We start from the raw sequence: 16,428 nt of genomic DNA, 5'->3' as shown, positions 1-16,428 counted from the left end.
CTACTAATTAATATAAAACTACATTTTTTTTCAGAAAGAGCAGTATTGCGCTTCATATTTGCATTTGTGGCGCGAAAACTGTCGCCTGCTTGTCGTCACGTTCCTCGCGAGAATATTACGTCAACAGCGTCAGGCGTAAAACGCTGCGAAGAATCATGGCGTAGCTCGGCGCGAAACAACAGCAGCAGTGATACACGCATGTAAGATGGAGCATGGTCTTCATCATGGTCATTACGACGACGAATTCCGTGATCCGCATTCTCATGTACTATTTAAACCTGATGATGCCTTGTCAAGGCCAGTATGTGTTATTTCTTATGATCTCTGATTTTAATCACACTTATTTTTGCATTACCATTTGTCGAACAAATGGAGCCTATGATGCCAGAATTATGTGATCGAAATGTTAGCATCCTCTAGTTTTTGGAAAACAATTATAGTGTGCGAGTGAGGTGTACTTATGGGTTAAGGCTACCTTTTATTTTTTATTATCGTTTTGTAAGGTGTGCCGTGTTTTGATTAGGCCCTATTATTTATTTTCAAAAGAGATTCTGCAGTATTTCTTTTTTTTATTGAGACCAGTAAGTTGAGAAGGCTTGTAATGTTGATGCATTTCTTACACTTTTTAATTTGTAGAACGGAGTGCTGTCAATCCATTTGAAACAACTGAAAAACATAAAGTTGGATTTCGAAAATCGTATCCTTGAAGTTTATTTACTCCACACTAGAACGTTAATTAGCCTGGGGATTACGTTGCTGTGAGAAAATACCTCTGCTAAGCCTCTTCTTTGCAGATAGATCAATCATTATCTGGGCGAGATTCTGGTACTTTCATTCATTCATCCGTTCTTCTTTCTCTCCTTTTCTCCTTCTTTCTTTAATTTCTTGTTGCCTTCCAAGACTTCTAAATGTCCAGTTGTCAGTTAAACTATTTCTCTTGACCAAAGCTCCTGCAGTATTTGAGGACTACCCCATCAGTCTCTATGTAAGGATCCACATTGGAGCGGTGTGTAAGAACTCCTCGGTCGTCCAGAGTGGAGTGACCAAAACTCAGGCCGCACTCGACGACCTCAGACATTTTGCCATTAAGGTAAGTTTCTTTTTAAAAGTTTTATTTATTCTTATTTTAAAAATCTGTTGCAGTCTTTGGTTTTACAGAGCATGTTTAAATATTCCTGATAATTGCATTCAAGTTTTGATTTATTCCCGTCGACCAGAAGACATATTGTACCTTTTAGGTAAAGGTAATTTTAATGGCGTTTTTCATACTTGTTTCTGACACTTAGACCTAAGTTAAGCTGGTTGGGAAAAAGTATTTGTAAAAAGAAGTAAATAATACAAAGTTCGTTAATGCTTATTTATATGTGTGTGTGGTGTAATCAGAGAGTTCAGGCTTACAAATGTCTTCTGTTATCCGCATATTTAAATTTGCCCGATTTCTTTTGTTCTAATAAATTTAAAAACGGTGTGTTCTCTTTAGCTGAGCAACAAGCGCCAAGATTTGTCAAACAAAGTGAAGCTAGAACTGATAGGTTATGAGTCGCCTGAGAGACATCGCATTATTGCCAGTAAACAGATCCATTTGTATGACATCATCAAGGTTAATACAACAGCTTTTCTCAGCTTTGTTATATAAAATAAAATGTAAAATAATTTTAAGTAGCTGGGACAAATGAATTAGGAAAAAATGTATGATTATAAACGAATAAAGATAAATGAAGGAAAACGAAAGAAAAATATATTGCACACGTGTAGAACAATTAAATCCTATGTTGTTGTTTGTGTTATTTATTTATCTATTTGTGTGTTTGTTTGTTTACCATCTCTAAGAAACTGTACTCGGTGGAAGCGCTGGCTCTGACCCGTAAAACCAAGCCCATGGCAGTGCTCGAGGTGGAGTTCTGCTTTGCTTACGGCAGCTTTGGCTACGGATTCTCCAACCAGGTGACTTAATTTTTTATCTCAAAATTTAAAAAAAATCAGTTTTTTATCTAAATGTCACTCGTAAAGAAAACTGCCTGTCTTATGTAAACGGTGATTTGGTGAACGCATTTTAAGTAAAAGAATGATTTAACGCAAGATTTTTTAAATACATTTACCATATAGGCCATAAAGCAAAATAGCATCCGACATCAGTATGGACTCTTCACAAGCTGTTCTTATTTTCTGTCTTTGAAGCTGGAGAACCGCCAGATGGACCCGAAACAACAGATCACCCACTCTCTGTTCTTGAGACCAGAGCCTATACCAGGAAGAACGGATACTTTAAAGTAATGCCCGGAATTTCTTCTTGTTATTGTTGCTGTTTAATTTGATTTTCTTCTCGTTTCTTGTTCATGTGTAAAGTTACTCTTTCTTTCTTTTTGATTTGAATTTAGTTGAATCTGTGTTAAGATAAAAAAAGCGGATGCGGACAAAGGAATATCAAGATATTTTACTTAAAAATAACGTGAAGGGTTAATGTTCATCAAATATGTAATTTCAATATTGATTTTAAAAATCTGTGGCATTCAAACAAGAACCCAGCCCTTCCAACAGAGGGTAAATTGAACGTAGTAAAACCACAATAAAAATAAAAAACATGTTTATTTACAGATGAAAAAATGTTATTTGCAAATATATACAAGCAAGTGACTGCATAAATTAAAGAATCCGTCTAAGCTTTTGTGGTTACGAAAATGCATCTAACAAGAATCATTTGACCATACACGATCAAATAAAAAAAGATAAAAAAGCAGCTTCTCAAAATGCAACATTCATTTTAGAGGTAAAAACATAGATGCATGAGTGCATAGAAAGTGTCTAAAGCCAAATATACTGGTGGCTTAAAAACCTTTGCTGCACTGACTAACACAACTCTTCTCATTTGTCTCTATCAACATATTGAATGCTCTCACCAAAGCAATATAACATTTCATATATGAATGCATGTATACAGAGTGCTTATCGCCTTTCATGGTCAGAAGCATGGGACTTGTTGACCAAACAAAGTACCTGCTTACTTGGTAACATATGTCTCAAATCATTTCAGTCAGCTTCTGGCGGATGACAAGGCCATACATTCTAGTAAGATATCTTAAATTGGAATCTGATATCCTATGCCGTCTACTGTCCTGTGAATTCCTCGTTTGTTCCTCTAGGTATCACACAGGACAATCCCTGGCCAATACGTGTACTGCCCAGAAAGCTCTTTAAGTTTGCCTGTTGTTACATCAAGGGATTCAATTGGCCAAGATTTCTATTCTTCCTTACGCATCTGCTCTGTGTAGTTTTGAGCAGTAAAGGCATTGGTGTCTGCTGCCTTATGTTTTTTTTTTATAAATTCCTTATAATATTTTATAACAATTTTGTCACCAATAAATAAATAAATAAATAAATAAATAAATAAAATACCTTGGCATTTTCCATAATAATGCCATTTTACTAACTAATCTCTGTCCGTCTCTGTCAATTGCCGTTGGTTTCTTAAAATCCCTTCAATTTTGCACTAAATTATATCCGGACATCATTCTTCAAAATCCCAAATGCTTTTAAATCGAAATTCTCCAGAAATGTTCTAGAAGACGAACTTTAGACAGTTTTAAGACGACCTTCAGGCTACGCTGCGATGAAAAGTCGCCAGTCTGCGCTGTTTCTCCTCCTTCAGCAGTCTCTTCAGGTGTCCAATGACGTCAGGTAAACATGGCCGCCGTGTTGGGTCGTCTGCCATGCAGTGTGCCGCTAAGTCTCTCAAACCCAACACCTTGGCTCGCCTCGCCATATCGCCAAAGACAAACCCCAGGCTGTAGACGTCTAGTGCTGCCGAACGAGAGGCAAACTCGAAAATTTCGGGGGCTAGTTGTTCACTCATTGGACGCAGTTGTTTCAACATCTCCAGCGTGAATTTGTTCGGTGAAAGATAAGGCTTGTCGTCGTTCAGTAGAAAAGCTGCCCCGAAGTCCACGATGCGTGGGTGAATTCTTCCCTTGCTGTCACGCTGCACCATGATATTTTCGTGCTTTATATCGAAAATGCCAATTCCCATCTGGAATAAATATAAATTATATTAATAAAGGTGGGTGGACTTGTAGGCCTAGTTGCTCTATGCGAGACTAATGAGAGTTTAGCTCAAGACACGTGTGAGCGTGTGCATTTGTGATACAAATTGAAGAAAATAATATTCAGTTTTTCAAGACAGAAAAAAAAAAAAAATGAAAAATAAATTTAAGGATAGAAATAAGAAATTAATAGACAGATAATTACGAGTGACGTTCCACTCTTCTTTTGACCTTTTCTTTTTTCCTGTTCCCAACGTTATTAAAAAAAAGAAAAAAAAAGAAAAAAAAAACTTACCTCATGTATTTCCTGCAAACCTTCTGCCAGCTCCATCCCAAACCTAAGCCAGTCAGTGGCGGTCAAATGGCGGCGGGTGCTGCGGAATTTTCTGAACTCTTCATAGTGGAACGAGAGGCGACTCTTTTGCCGAATGCTCACAAACTCCGTAACCACGGCCAGCGGCGAGAACTCAGTCTCGGCAACTGCGGCCTCCCCGTAGTTCACCACTCCGTAGAACTTCGGAGACAATTTCGCCCCGTTCAGATACTCCAGGACACGTGCTTCCACGAGAATATCCCGTCGGGTGTTCTCGTCTCTCTTGAAGAATTTGACGGCCACGCGGTCTCCGCTGGGGACGTGGGTCGCCCTAAAGACAGTGCCGAAGTCCCCCATGCCAATTCTGGTGGCCCGGTCGTCAGGACCGCTGTCCAGCTTGATATCTTTTATAGAGCAGTGTCTGATCTGACTCTGAAATAGAATATGATGTTTCATTAATATAAGGAAAGCTAGCTTTTTATACGTTTTAGAAGCCTGCCTTGGATAAGTGCGACTGAAATGTGCATGAAGAAAAGGAGAGAGAGAGAGAGAGAGGGGGGTGGAGAGTGAGAGGAAGAGCAAGGTACATGTAGAAAGAGGATGGATGGAGAGAGAGAGAGAGAGAGAGGAGGGGTTGACGCTTCACTCACCAGCTTAACTTTTAAATTTGGCCGAATGCTCTTTGAATTTTCCAAAGTTTGACTTTTATCCGCGTCTCCACGGAGCTCCAGTCGAACATTTCCAACGCTCCTGAGCAGTTCGGGTGTACGCACCGATTCCTGCTTATCTGCCACGTTTAGTTGTGGCGCCATGTTGCCATTTTGGCCCAGAGGAAATGCATTTTGAGTGGACAACTTTCCAAAATAAAGTAGATTTATCACACCACGCTTAACACATCCCCACGCATTATTTTGTCCCTGAAAATAGCAAAATATGCAATATCAGTACAGTAGCGCTGTAGTAATATTTTTCATGTGTGTAATATCGGAGTTGTGTGAGCTAATGACATGTGTAATATTTCCAAAATGATACTTTGACTCTTGCATTTCACCGTCATTCGTAAATAAGCCAATAGAAACTACAACTACATTGTACATTAAAAACAAATGAAAATGAAAAATCTTAAAACGAAATACCAACGTACATGTATTAGATCTGCTCGTACTTTACATTACTGAGTAAAGTTTGCAGTAACAAATTATGCAAAAAATGATGAAATAAAATATAAACATACCAAATAAGTTGCCTTTTTTACCCTTAGGTCAAGGGCTTGAATCCTATTAACTCTAAACATTGCTCAATATGTTAAATGTGAAATAACAGTTCGCTTACTGTCCGCTACGTGCAGTATGAACAGACTGCAAATACACTGTCGTTATGACAAGGGGTCCTTGGAAACCACCCTTTTATGACGTAAGCTTATTATTACATAAATGACGTCTTCTCTACGTTGCGCGTCACAAAGAAGTTGAAGCATTGTTATTTTAATAGGACAAGATATGATACTGAAAATCCACTATGTGCCTCTGAAACAACACCCCACCGATTTTTTTCATTCATTTTGATCATCTGATAGTTTAAAGCATAAGGTATCAGAATCTGCCTGTTTGCCATTAAACTGGTTCTTATTGGAACATATGAATTCGGGTAAGGGATACAGCCCCTTTATTTTTTTACTTTTGACAAAGTTTTTCATTTATTCACTTGTTTGCTAACTTGTCCACCTATATGTCAGGATCGTTGCATTACGTCCACATAATCGTTGACCAGTGACCGTACCTCTTTCAGTGATCTGACCACTCCCATTCCCGTCGGCCACCCACCATATATACCGTTCAAGGAGAAGGTGGACCTTGGACTTCTGGGGCAAGAGTTGGGGTCTTGCACCGAGCTCTGTCAGCAAGGGGCCAAGACAGAGCCCAAAATAATGATGGCCAGGATTGGGAGGAGGTGAATATCTTTCTTTTCTTTTTCTTTTTTTTACAATAAATCTTCTTGAATACGTCTGGTTCAGTGTAAATCTGAAGTAAAACATTGTACGTGGTTGCTCTTTCCAGTAAATGCAGGCGTGTGTGTGTGAGTGTGTGTTGGCGTTATGTTTATTACTATGAATAATGTCTTCACCGCCCAGGCATTAAATTTTAAAATTTGAAGAAAAAGGTCATATACACCGTTGTTCTACACTTTAACCTAGGCTGGGTTACCTGCAAAAGAAATATGACGAGATAGAGAGTCGATCTACCAGGTTGAACTATCTCAGGCAGATGATTATACCCAACGCAGACAGCGGGAGTGGATACGAGGTAATTCTTTAGTCAATATGTCAATATGTACACGTGTTGCTATATTTATTTGTTTGTCTTTTATTTATTATTCACTGTTTTTTATTATTTCATTACGTCACGTCATTGACAGACTATAAAAATGATACAAGGGCAGAGAAATATGAAACTGAAATTGGCAAATTCCTTACTTGTTTAAAATATTTATTTAAGGAATTCACTGTCCAGGAAGACAATCCAGAGGAGGGAAGCGTCATCAGCCCCGAAGTAAAGCAAGTTCTTAGAGCTGCGCCAGGTACACATGCAACCAGACCCCGTGGGTCAAAATATGCCTCTCCTCAATCACACACACACACACACATACACACACACACACACACACACGCTATTTCTCTCTCTTCTTATTATCTTTGTCGCTCTCTCTCTCTCTCTCTCTCTCGTCACACACACACATTCTCTCTCTTTCTCTTATTATTATCTCTCTGTTGCTCTCATTCTCTCTTCTCACACACTCACACTCTCTCTCTCTCTCTCTCTCATCTGCTCAAATCTGTCCTTTTTTTCAGGTATAACTCAGCGGAAAGAAGGCGGCGTTCAGGTAAATTACCCTTTACTTTGGCATAATTGAGGTTATCCTTAACCTCTCACTTTAATCCTGTTTACTACTTATAAGATTAGATGATGTGTGAGACGTCATTTGTACGTCTTAAGGATGAATATACCAAAGGGAGGTTAGGTTTTTAAACCTAACCTCCCTTTAAATATTGAAATATTTATCCATCTATTCTAATTCAGTATGTCATACTAGCAATATGGAAACTGACTGTCTGGAGTTATTGAGCAGGGTACGAATTAATGGAAAATTACATGTAAGTGCATAATGTTTCAGTATGTATACACAGTCTCTTTGAAACGCTCGTAAAGACATCATGTGTATCCAAATTCACGCGACGAGCTCTAATATTGTCTGTGCTATAATTATCCATTTTCTACCTACCTCCCAACAGCCAGTGGAAAGCGAGGAAGTCGAAGCCAGGCGCCCAATGCTATCTTTCAACCCCTTCGCCTCGGCCTTAGCCAGGGTTCGGGGCACTAAAGTCTCCCCAGATCCCCCTAGCATTCGCGTCACCCCGGGGACGGCAGAGGGGAGTAGTCCTACCAACCAGGGCCTTAGGAAAGGGCAAGGGCCTCCCCCCAGGAGTCGTTTTGGTGGCAGTTCTAGGCTGGGGAATCTGGTGACAACGCTCTTGCAGCGGAAAACGACCGAGGAGGAAAATGCGACAGAGAAGACTGGACGTGGCGCATCATCCCCGCGGAAAACATAAGATATAACGTCAAATATTAAAATATGAGTGGATTATATATAAGACATGAAGAGTGAACATCGGAGATGTAGGTCATTTTTTCCAAAGGATGTATCATGGGGAAAACCTGGCCTAAAGCACGGCATGGAAGCGTCTGTGTATGTCGTATTATAGAATGAAAGGGTATACACGTACAGCCCCAGAACATTACAAGAGATGTGAAGGTTCCTCGGGCGTTTGGTCAACAGCAGGAGATTGTGCTGTCAAAACTGTGATGTGAAATATTGGTTGGAAGAAACAATAAATTCTAAATATAATGGTAGACAAAAATGTTATTGGCTATATAAAGTTTATACTGAAAATATGTGGTAACAATTGAATTAAAGTGGTACAACCCTGGAGAGATGATGTGAGATCTAGTCTTATTCATATCTGCCTCTTATCACTTTAAATATTTTCAGTAGTAAATAAAAGATTTTAGAAGCGTTTTTTTTTTTAAAACAAATTTACTTATCAAAAATGTGTACAATGTTCAGATTTTCTTTTCAAAGGTTTACCTCGAAAACCTGCAAGTGTGCTTCACCCTATTCTCTTTCTGTCTCTCTCTTCTTACTGCTTGCGTTTTTACCTGTTGTTGAATAACAACGATATACGGTCTGCCGGATGATGTAACAGCCACGAGACCGAGTTGTTCATTAAATTTTGACGCATGACAAAGCGACACGCAGATAAATGTGCCGCACGTGCACCTTTCTCCACCGAATTAATAAACTGGATCTGTTTTACAACACGTTGGAACTTAGGCGTAATTAGAGATTGGCAGACACGCTGAAACTACCGAGCGGGAAGCCGAACATTTCTGTCGACCACAGATAAGATAAAAAAACTTCCACATTCGGGAGCATCTTATCCGAACGAAGTGGTTGGAATCGTTAAGAGATTACGCGTTTTGTATACTACATATGTGTTCCTAATACTACATCCAAGAGAAGACGCGAGGATACCATGGAGCAGCCAAGAAGGTACAACCGAAATCGCCGTCACCGGACCTCGGTGCACGACTACATTTGGTTGCTCTACCTTGTGGTCCAGGGAATAACTTTAATAGTAACACCGGCTCTGGTAGTGTACATGTTATGTGGGTTCTCTCAGCTTTCCTCTGTGCAACCAGGACGAGCAGGGAAAGAAGTCATTTCCAGCAATGTTCCTGAACATTCAAGCTCTACACCACAGACGGCAGGGGAGAGGAAAATGACCTTAAGTCCGAGGGAGGATGAGATCGTAACGTTTCTGGGCACTGTAATCAAAGTAACGACCGGAAGAACCGCTTTGCCGAGAAAACCAATGCCAAAGTACACGATGGCGGCAATGCATTACCAGAGCTCTGCTGCCTCAGCTTCGGTTCCAGAACCGATGGCGGAAAGAGCAACGTTGGAAAACCCGGGAGTTACGACGGCGGGGGTGGCAGTGGTGAAGGGTGATAACTTGGCTACAATTGCGGAACCGAAGAAATCTCCGATCAACGAGCCGTTGAAATGCCCGAAAAGTTACAACATGACTGAAGGTTCGATTTCTAAGCGAAATGCGGTAAGTATACGTTTCAGAAGAGAAGAAAAATCGAGTGTGAACTTTTTGTCTAAGTTTCAGGGATGGTGTACAGTGCAAAAGAACAATTTTAACTAAACAGATTAACTGAAATCTTTCTCATTTCTTACAGTCTTAAGTCTTGTTAAGTTCTAAAATAAAGTAAAAAAATGCTATAAGACAAGCATCAAAATCTTTTCAAAACTTTCATTTAAAAATAATGTTTGATATTTTGGACAGTATAGTGCTGTTCGCTTAATTTTGCAGCTTTATTACTAGTAAAATACCGCATATAGGTCCTTTAATTACACATATATACCTGCACTTCTTACGTTAAGATATCAATTATTTGTTACTGGTATTGCGTTTGTGTATTCAATCCCTATTCAAGTTGTATGTTTGTTTTTTAATATTAAGTGCATAAAATATGTCCGTGTATGCTATAATGTAAAAAGAAGTAGGTTAAGGATGGCATTAAGGTCTGTCTAAACTCCCTCTCAAATAGTAGTGGACTGCAATATTTAAGGCGTAGACTAGTACGGTATCTTATACTTATCATTTATACTTATCATCTGTTTTCTTTTCCTTCTAGCATACGGACGAAATTGACTCTGCCTTCTCCGCGTCATGGCAATCTGATGAATATTTGACCTTTTTGGTAAATAGCGTACACCACAGCTGCTTCCAGGACGACCTCTGCTACGGTTTCCAGGATTGTTGTTTCCAATCTGACTCCCTGTGCCCTTCAATTCCACGCCGTACAGTGACACTGCCACAGTCGGTGATTGAAGACCTCCGTTGTATCAATTTAGATGTTTTTAGAATGAAAGGTGTGGTGCGAGGCATTGACTCTTGTCCAGATTATCCCCATGGCCAAAATGGCGCCGCCGCTGTAGAGTTCTGCACAAACGCTCTGTCTTACCACGATGACGACGAGATCTTGCGTCCCGTGTACCACGTGGAAACTGGTATTGTCTTTAGGAACATATTTTGCGCCATTTGTCATGACCTAAATATGGCAAATATCCAACCAGTGCCGCTTAGTATACATTGTTCTGAAAGTAATAAAGATGTGAAAAATATGATCAGATCCATCCGCCAGTTTCGTGCCTCTGATTCCTGTTACACCTTAATTGATCATGGCACTCGCATTAGAGAATGTTTACCTAATGTGATTTATAACCATACAGGCAAATATGAACACGTCATCCAACTGCAGAATTATTGTAAGATGACGCAGTGTGAAAGGGAAGTCGTTGAGGAATTGGTGACAGTCACGAAGGACCCACACTGGCCGTGTAACCTGTTAAATGTGACTTTTTCCAATGTCGTGCTCCTTCACCCGAAGAAAAAGGAATTCTGTTACAACAGTCTTTCTCAAGAAGGCTTGCGGGGGTTGAGTCTCTGTTCCAGGAAATGTAAGTGTAATGTTTACCGCAAGACGGGGTGGGGATGGGGGTGCGAGTCACACTCCACATATCAAAATTTTTTTTAACACAAAAGCTTTATTTGTACTAGTTTCTTTTATATTTCCTTGATATTTCTTTGAACTTGATAACAAGGTGCAAATACGTCAGTGGTGTGCTATATCGTGTATCTTTTACTTTAGATTTTTCGCCGGAAGAACATTTTCAAGTGCAGTTACATTATGACGTGGACAGAGTAAGATACCTACTTGAACTTGAAGGAAAACCCACCCCGTGTCGAGAAGACCACGTTTATGATCAAAGTTTGGTAAGTGGATTATTTTCCAAGGCTCGTGGTATAAAAACGCGGAAGTGCTGAAACACCCATTCAGCATTCAGAACAAAAATGCCAGTCGAAATATGCAATTGAGTCTGCAGTCAGCTGGAGGATGGTCTGCATCCTGACTGCCACTGCATCTATTCTGTTGATAATTACATTAAAAATACATAGGGCAACTTTCCATATCGTTTTGGTCACATCAAACATGTTTTGAATATATTCTGCGATTTTATCCATACTAAACACAGAGCCTGAACCAAATTGGTTGTTGGCATTACTTTGAATTTGCGTTCATTGCAACCAAAATGGTGTACGGTAGTGGGGTTTCACAGGAAACAAATAAGATCCTTTGGAAGTTTTAAAGATATATTGGGTGTAGAGGTCGAAAAATGAAATTTCCTTAACTATTCTTTTACAGGTTGTTTTTATTGCTACATTATTTTACCATTTTGTCATTGAAATTAAGTCTTCTGAACTGTTAAGGATTTTAGACTCTAAATAAATATTGTTATTAATATTATTAATCATGCACTACAGAAACGTCATAACGCGCTTAAATCAAAACTTTTTTTGTGCCAAATGAATAGCCTGGAACTAAAAAAACTGAATTACTTAAATCATCACTGATAATTTCTCAGTTGTTCAAATTAGCCTTCGTGTCGTTTAGTATCCGTCCGATAGCCCCAATGTGTGATTTAGCTTATCTGTATACTTTTAGTTTTGTATGCATCTATTCATGCACTTATCTCTTTCGTATTGTGTTTCATGAAACAGGACGTATGTCTGCCGTTGGAATGCCCTCGGTTCCACCAACCAATGCTGCACCGATGTATCAAAGCATTCGACTCTTACACCCGTTTTCCTCATTTGGCGACAGAGGCGTACGCCTGGGATGTCGAGGTTCCGCCCACTTCAAGCTACATTGGCCGGTGTTTGACAGAAAATAATTGGTTTACAGCTTTTCTTAAACCAAAGGGCCTATTTCACTCTACATGTTATAAGGATAAGGAAACGCCCATGGGTTTCTACTTCATAAACCCGCAAAGAATCGTACATGGGAGTGTAAACGTCAGTAAACAACTGAATGTTAGATACCGTTCAGTAATACACACCCTAGGCACATTCGTTTCTCTTGAAGAAAGCTTTTCGCGATTTTTACCATTTGTGCCTTTATTCAAAGACCAAATGTTAGCTCAACAAAGGTGGAAAGAGGGGTTTTTAACGCACGTTATGATTGAAAGTTTTGGTCATTTCCCCCCCTTTGTTATATCAAAATACACTGACATAGACTGTGCGAGCATTTCTGTTCCTTTGGAGGTTTTGGGATTCTTTGGGATAGCAGTTCATGGTCGGCGTGGACGTCAGTACCTGTTTAATGCCCGCACTAACACGTTAATCAGTCCTTTAAACTATACAATAAGGGACGAGGTGGCGTTTATATGCGAAAGTGACTACCTGGCTATTAAATGTCGAGGGTCAACTCTTGGGCCAATGACGTTGGTTTTTCTACCGGTAGTAATGCTTATCTTTCTACAATACGTGTTGCATTTTTGACAAATTATGCCGCGAAAGAGAACTACATGACAAAAAAAAAAAAAGTTTCACGATTTACGCTGCACACTGAAAGAAAAATTAAAACGTGTGCTGATTCGAAAAACGAAAAATGAATGACTTTTTCCCTTATAGTGATTGCCATATCAGCAATGTTTATTTGGACATACTCATCATTTTCTGTGCATTTGTTTGTCAGATGCCTTGAGTTCAGCTCTAGGGGGTTTGGACTATGGGTAGTTTACCTGTGAAAAATTTGAAGAATATTTGAGAGAGTAAAAAACAACGTGAGTTACTATTGGTTCGACAGTAATAGAACCGAACATTTAAAGCAATATGGCAACGAAAACATACATCTGTAGCTATTGGTTTTTAATCCTGATATGAGGATGATATTGTAGACTATATTCTTAAAGATTTATCTGTATCAAACAGAAAATGATAGCACATAAGGGAATTTCCTTGTAGTCAACTATTCAATTATCTTCACGATTTCAACGTGAATAAACGTAAAAAATTCTTTCTTGTTTTATTTTTTACAGTTTTTAGCCGACATATTCTTGCATGGAATCTTAGTAAACAAGTGATGTACATCGTTCGCCCGAAATGTAAAAGTGTTTTAAATGTAAATTTGTAGTACTATATAGGCACACAAGCCGCTGAAAACCTGAATATGTAAAGCACGTTGACAATGGAAACTAAGTGTATCATATCTGGGGCACTGCACAAAACAAATAATGTGTCAGGGTGGGAGGACGGGCATGTTTGGCTTCTGACATTTACAAGTGACCATTGACAATTACATGATAACATATAAAGAACGCTTCTTTCATAGCTGCATGGAATAATAATAATAATAATAATAATAACAAAAACTTTAATCGTACAACTTAGCTGTTTGTCGGAACAAACTGTATCCTATCCCGGATACATGTACGTTGCAACTTCAACGTCAGCCCCGATTAGTTCACTGTCTTAAAAGAAAATATTGCGTGCTTATGGTTACCAGATGGTGGACCATTAACGTACATGTGGAGGTAAATAATTCACTGTCTCTATCGCAAGTATATCTCATTAATACAAACCAGATAACGTGAAGTGATTCTTCCTGAAGCAACCTTCGCATCATCGCATGGCTTGCTTTCGTCTAATAATCTAGACCTAGAGGATGTTTTTTTTTCCTGGATGTAAAATCGCCATGCCCCGTCAAATCACTTCACAGTTATACGACAAACACCATGAAAAGAGAGAACGGCCGACACTGGGCTTTAGTAGGTTTAAAACTACAGAGGGGCGTGGTCCCCTAGGCTCTGATTGATTTAAAACTAAAGAGGAGCGTGTCCACGTAGGCTCTGATTGGCTTAAAACTACAGAGGGGCGTGGTCACCTACTGGAGAAGTACCAGCTCAGGTAAGTGCAGTAGGCCGAGGACAAGGTGCCTTAAACTCTGTCTATCTGTCCGCGTCTCTGTCTGTCTGTGTGTCTGTTCACCTGTCTATCTCTATATTTCTCTATCTATCTAGCCTTGTTATCCAAAAGGCAATAACACAGGAACAAGCTAAATGAACCGAAAGTATCTGTCACGAGTAGGTGACGGTATATTGCCGTATGACATAAAGCCAACACGTGTTCAGAATCAACCAAAGAAGTAATGAGACCCGCAAGCAGTTAGACTAGAGCCAGTCAGTATGGTCCGGCAAACAAAAACTACTGGCTTGTAAAATACTGTACAGAATAACCAGGGGTTCAAAGGGAAATTGCAATATAAGCAGCAACTGCCTTCAACTGTCACCACAACAGATCTAGCATTTGGCAATGACTGGTGGAAAACAAAGCACAGTCTTGTATATTGTGTTTAAGAATTTTTAATGTGACAAAGTCAGGAGATCTTTCAGCGAACATTATCCAAGAACCTGTCAATTTGCCCCGAAGTGTGTTCCTATTATATCTCGTACTAGTTGGTTTCAAAGCTCTGTGACAGAGTTACTCAAGCAAACCTTTCTCCTGTCTGCTGGGAAGAGGGAGACGCCATGTTTAACTACACTCGGCGTCCCAGAGAGCGGTACAGCACCGATGACGTCTGCGCGTATTTTGCGCTAGTTCTTCTCGGCGTCGTCGTTTTCATCGTGTTGTCGAATGGGATCTATCACCATGCCAATAGCGGCGACTCTGGGACAACTGTTCAAACCGAGACTGTTGAGACAAGCGCGATCCAAAAACAACTAAAAGGGTCTAAACTCTTTTCGAAGACCGCTCTGCAACCCATTTTGGTTGCCAACGCATCAACAAAGACGCCTAAGTCGATGTTAAAGATGAGAACTGATTTACAAATGGATGCGAAAGCCAAGGACAAAGTCAATGATCTGGGTGCAATGCACGAAAAACCACCTGCTGCAGCACGGGATTTTGGACAAAAGGTACGGGCTACTTTTTTAATTTGCGCCTGTTAAAAATCTGTTTTAGATAAACTTCTCATTCAAAACCTCCATTTCAGCTAGTTTAAAAATGTAAAAAGTCCTTTATCTGATTAGATTATAATGCTTAAAAAACGTGATTATGATTATGAATAAATGTAGAATGGTTGTGCATTTTTTATGTTGTTTATATTCTATATTTTTAGTGTGGCATTTATGAATTGTGAAATTTTTGTAAGCAATTCCTTTTTCTTGCCCATGTTGCCTGTGATTGAATACGCTTTCCCAAGTGTGCACATGTTTAACACAATCGACATTCTGTTTCAGCGGGGTCTTCAACAAAAGGGGTTTGGCAGTAGAACATGGACCCACATCACAACAAAGTTTTCCAACTCCACGCCCGTCATGGTACACTGGACCAGAGACAAACGGCAAACCTCGAGCACCAACAACCTCTTTTCAGTCTCGTTCGTATTTGGCGCAGCCGTGACGGGAACCTGCGACACGTTTGGTTTAGAGGCAACGGCTGATGGCACAATAAACTCCTTCCTCTCCAAACTGAATCTCCCGGAGTCAAGCGTGACTCTCCGAGAGCCTCTCAGACCATTTCTTCTCGGAACTGATCGGCACGCATATTGGGGCTATCTGAGTAAGGTCAACGTGACGCTAGATGGAGACACAGAAGCGCCCGAGGTGGATTTGGAACGACTGGTAGCAGTTATGCCTTCCCTTGAGCAAAGCGCAAAGCCTGTTTGGAACTCAGAAAACATTTCGGTATCCCTTACAGAAGTAGGCATAGTGTTGGCGAATCCACCTACAGACAGAGAAATACTGCCATACGTCACGCAATATGACGTCATATGTGACATCCCCTACGTCATAACATTTGAAGTGGAAAGGTCGCTTGTGGTTCAGCATGCAATGAGCATCGATTCCGATGGAACCGTTACGTATACATTGACCCGATCGGAAACTGGTGACGTCATAGATGATCAGTTGTACGTTGTACGCGGCAACGTGATCCGCATGTGCCTGGAGACCTACCTTAACATCACGGCTGGCACCTGTAACGGGTGTGGCCCTCTTTGGAGTCAGATTGCAGTTTTGATAAAGATTTTGGTCTCTTTCGTGGTGGTTCAAGGTTTTAGTTTTTGAATTTGATTCAGTAAATTGAATGGTGTGATATACGTGTAATGG

At 40.0% G+C, this 16,428-nt stretch overlaps 3 protein-coding genes across 3 annotated transcripts; 2 read left to right on the top strand and 1 right to left on the bottom strand.

Annotated features, from left to right (window-relative positions):
* Positions 1 to 114: 114 nt before the first annotated feature.
* LOC147759725 (cation channel sperm-associated targeting subunit tau-like) lies at positions 115 to 8,337 on the top strand. The gene is made up of 11 exons (XM_086998136.1): positions 115 to 301; positions 637 to 697; positions 957 to 1,090; positions 1,481 to 1,600; positions 1,831 to 1,944; positions 2,179 to 2,270; positions 6,139 to 6,300; positions 6,545 to 6,653; positions 6,846 to 6,927; positions 7,199 to 7,230; positions 7,640 to 8,337. Exons 1-11 carry the CDS (start codon positions 206 to 208, stop codon positions 7,955 to 7,957), a joined length of 1,320 nt encoding a protein of 439 aa, XP_086854262.1. The 5' UTR covers positions 115 to 205; the 3' UTR covers positions 7,958 to 8,337.
* LOC106166937 (myosin light chain kinase, smooth muscle-like) lies at positions 2,663 to 5,596 on the bottom strand. The gene is made up of 3 exons (XM_013545599.2): positions 5,001 to 5,596; positions 4,333 to 4,782; positions 2,663 to 4,024 (listed from the first exon to the last, which is right to left on the bottom strand). The coding sequence occupies exons 1-3, from the start codon at positions 5,160 to 5,162 to the stop codon at positions 3,593 to 3,595; spliced, it is 1,044 nt and encodes a 347-aa protein (XP_013401053.1). The 5' UTR covers positions 5,163 to 5,596; the 3' UTR covers positions 2,663 to 3,592.
* Positions 8,338 to 8,613: 276 nt separating the features above from the next.
* Positions 8,614 to 13,351, top strand: LOC147759724 (uncharacterized). Its single transcript, XM_086998135.1, has 4 exons — positions 8,614 to 9,523; positions 10,113 to 10,938; positions 11,130 to 11,254; positions 12,041 to 13,351. Exons 1-4 carry the CDS (start codon positions 8,942 to 8,944, stop codon positions 12,818 to 12,820), a joined length of 2,313 nt encoding a protein of 770 aa, XP_086854261.1. The 5' UTR covers positions 8,614 to 8,941; the 3' UTR covers positions 12,821 to 13,351.
* The last annotated feature ends 3,077 nt before the right edge of the window (positions 13,352 to 16,428 follow it).

Source organism: Lingula anatina, chromosome 10, assembly GCF_051362555.1.
Source record: "Lingula anatina isolate TDL-2025a chromosome 10, LinAna3.0, whole genome shotgun sequence".
Classification (NCBI taxonomy): Eukaryota; Metazoa; Brachiopoda; class Lingulata; order Lingulida; family Lingulidae; genus Lingula; species Lingula anatina.
This window is presented reverse-complemented; position numbering and strand designations above follow the sequence as displayed.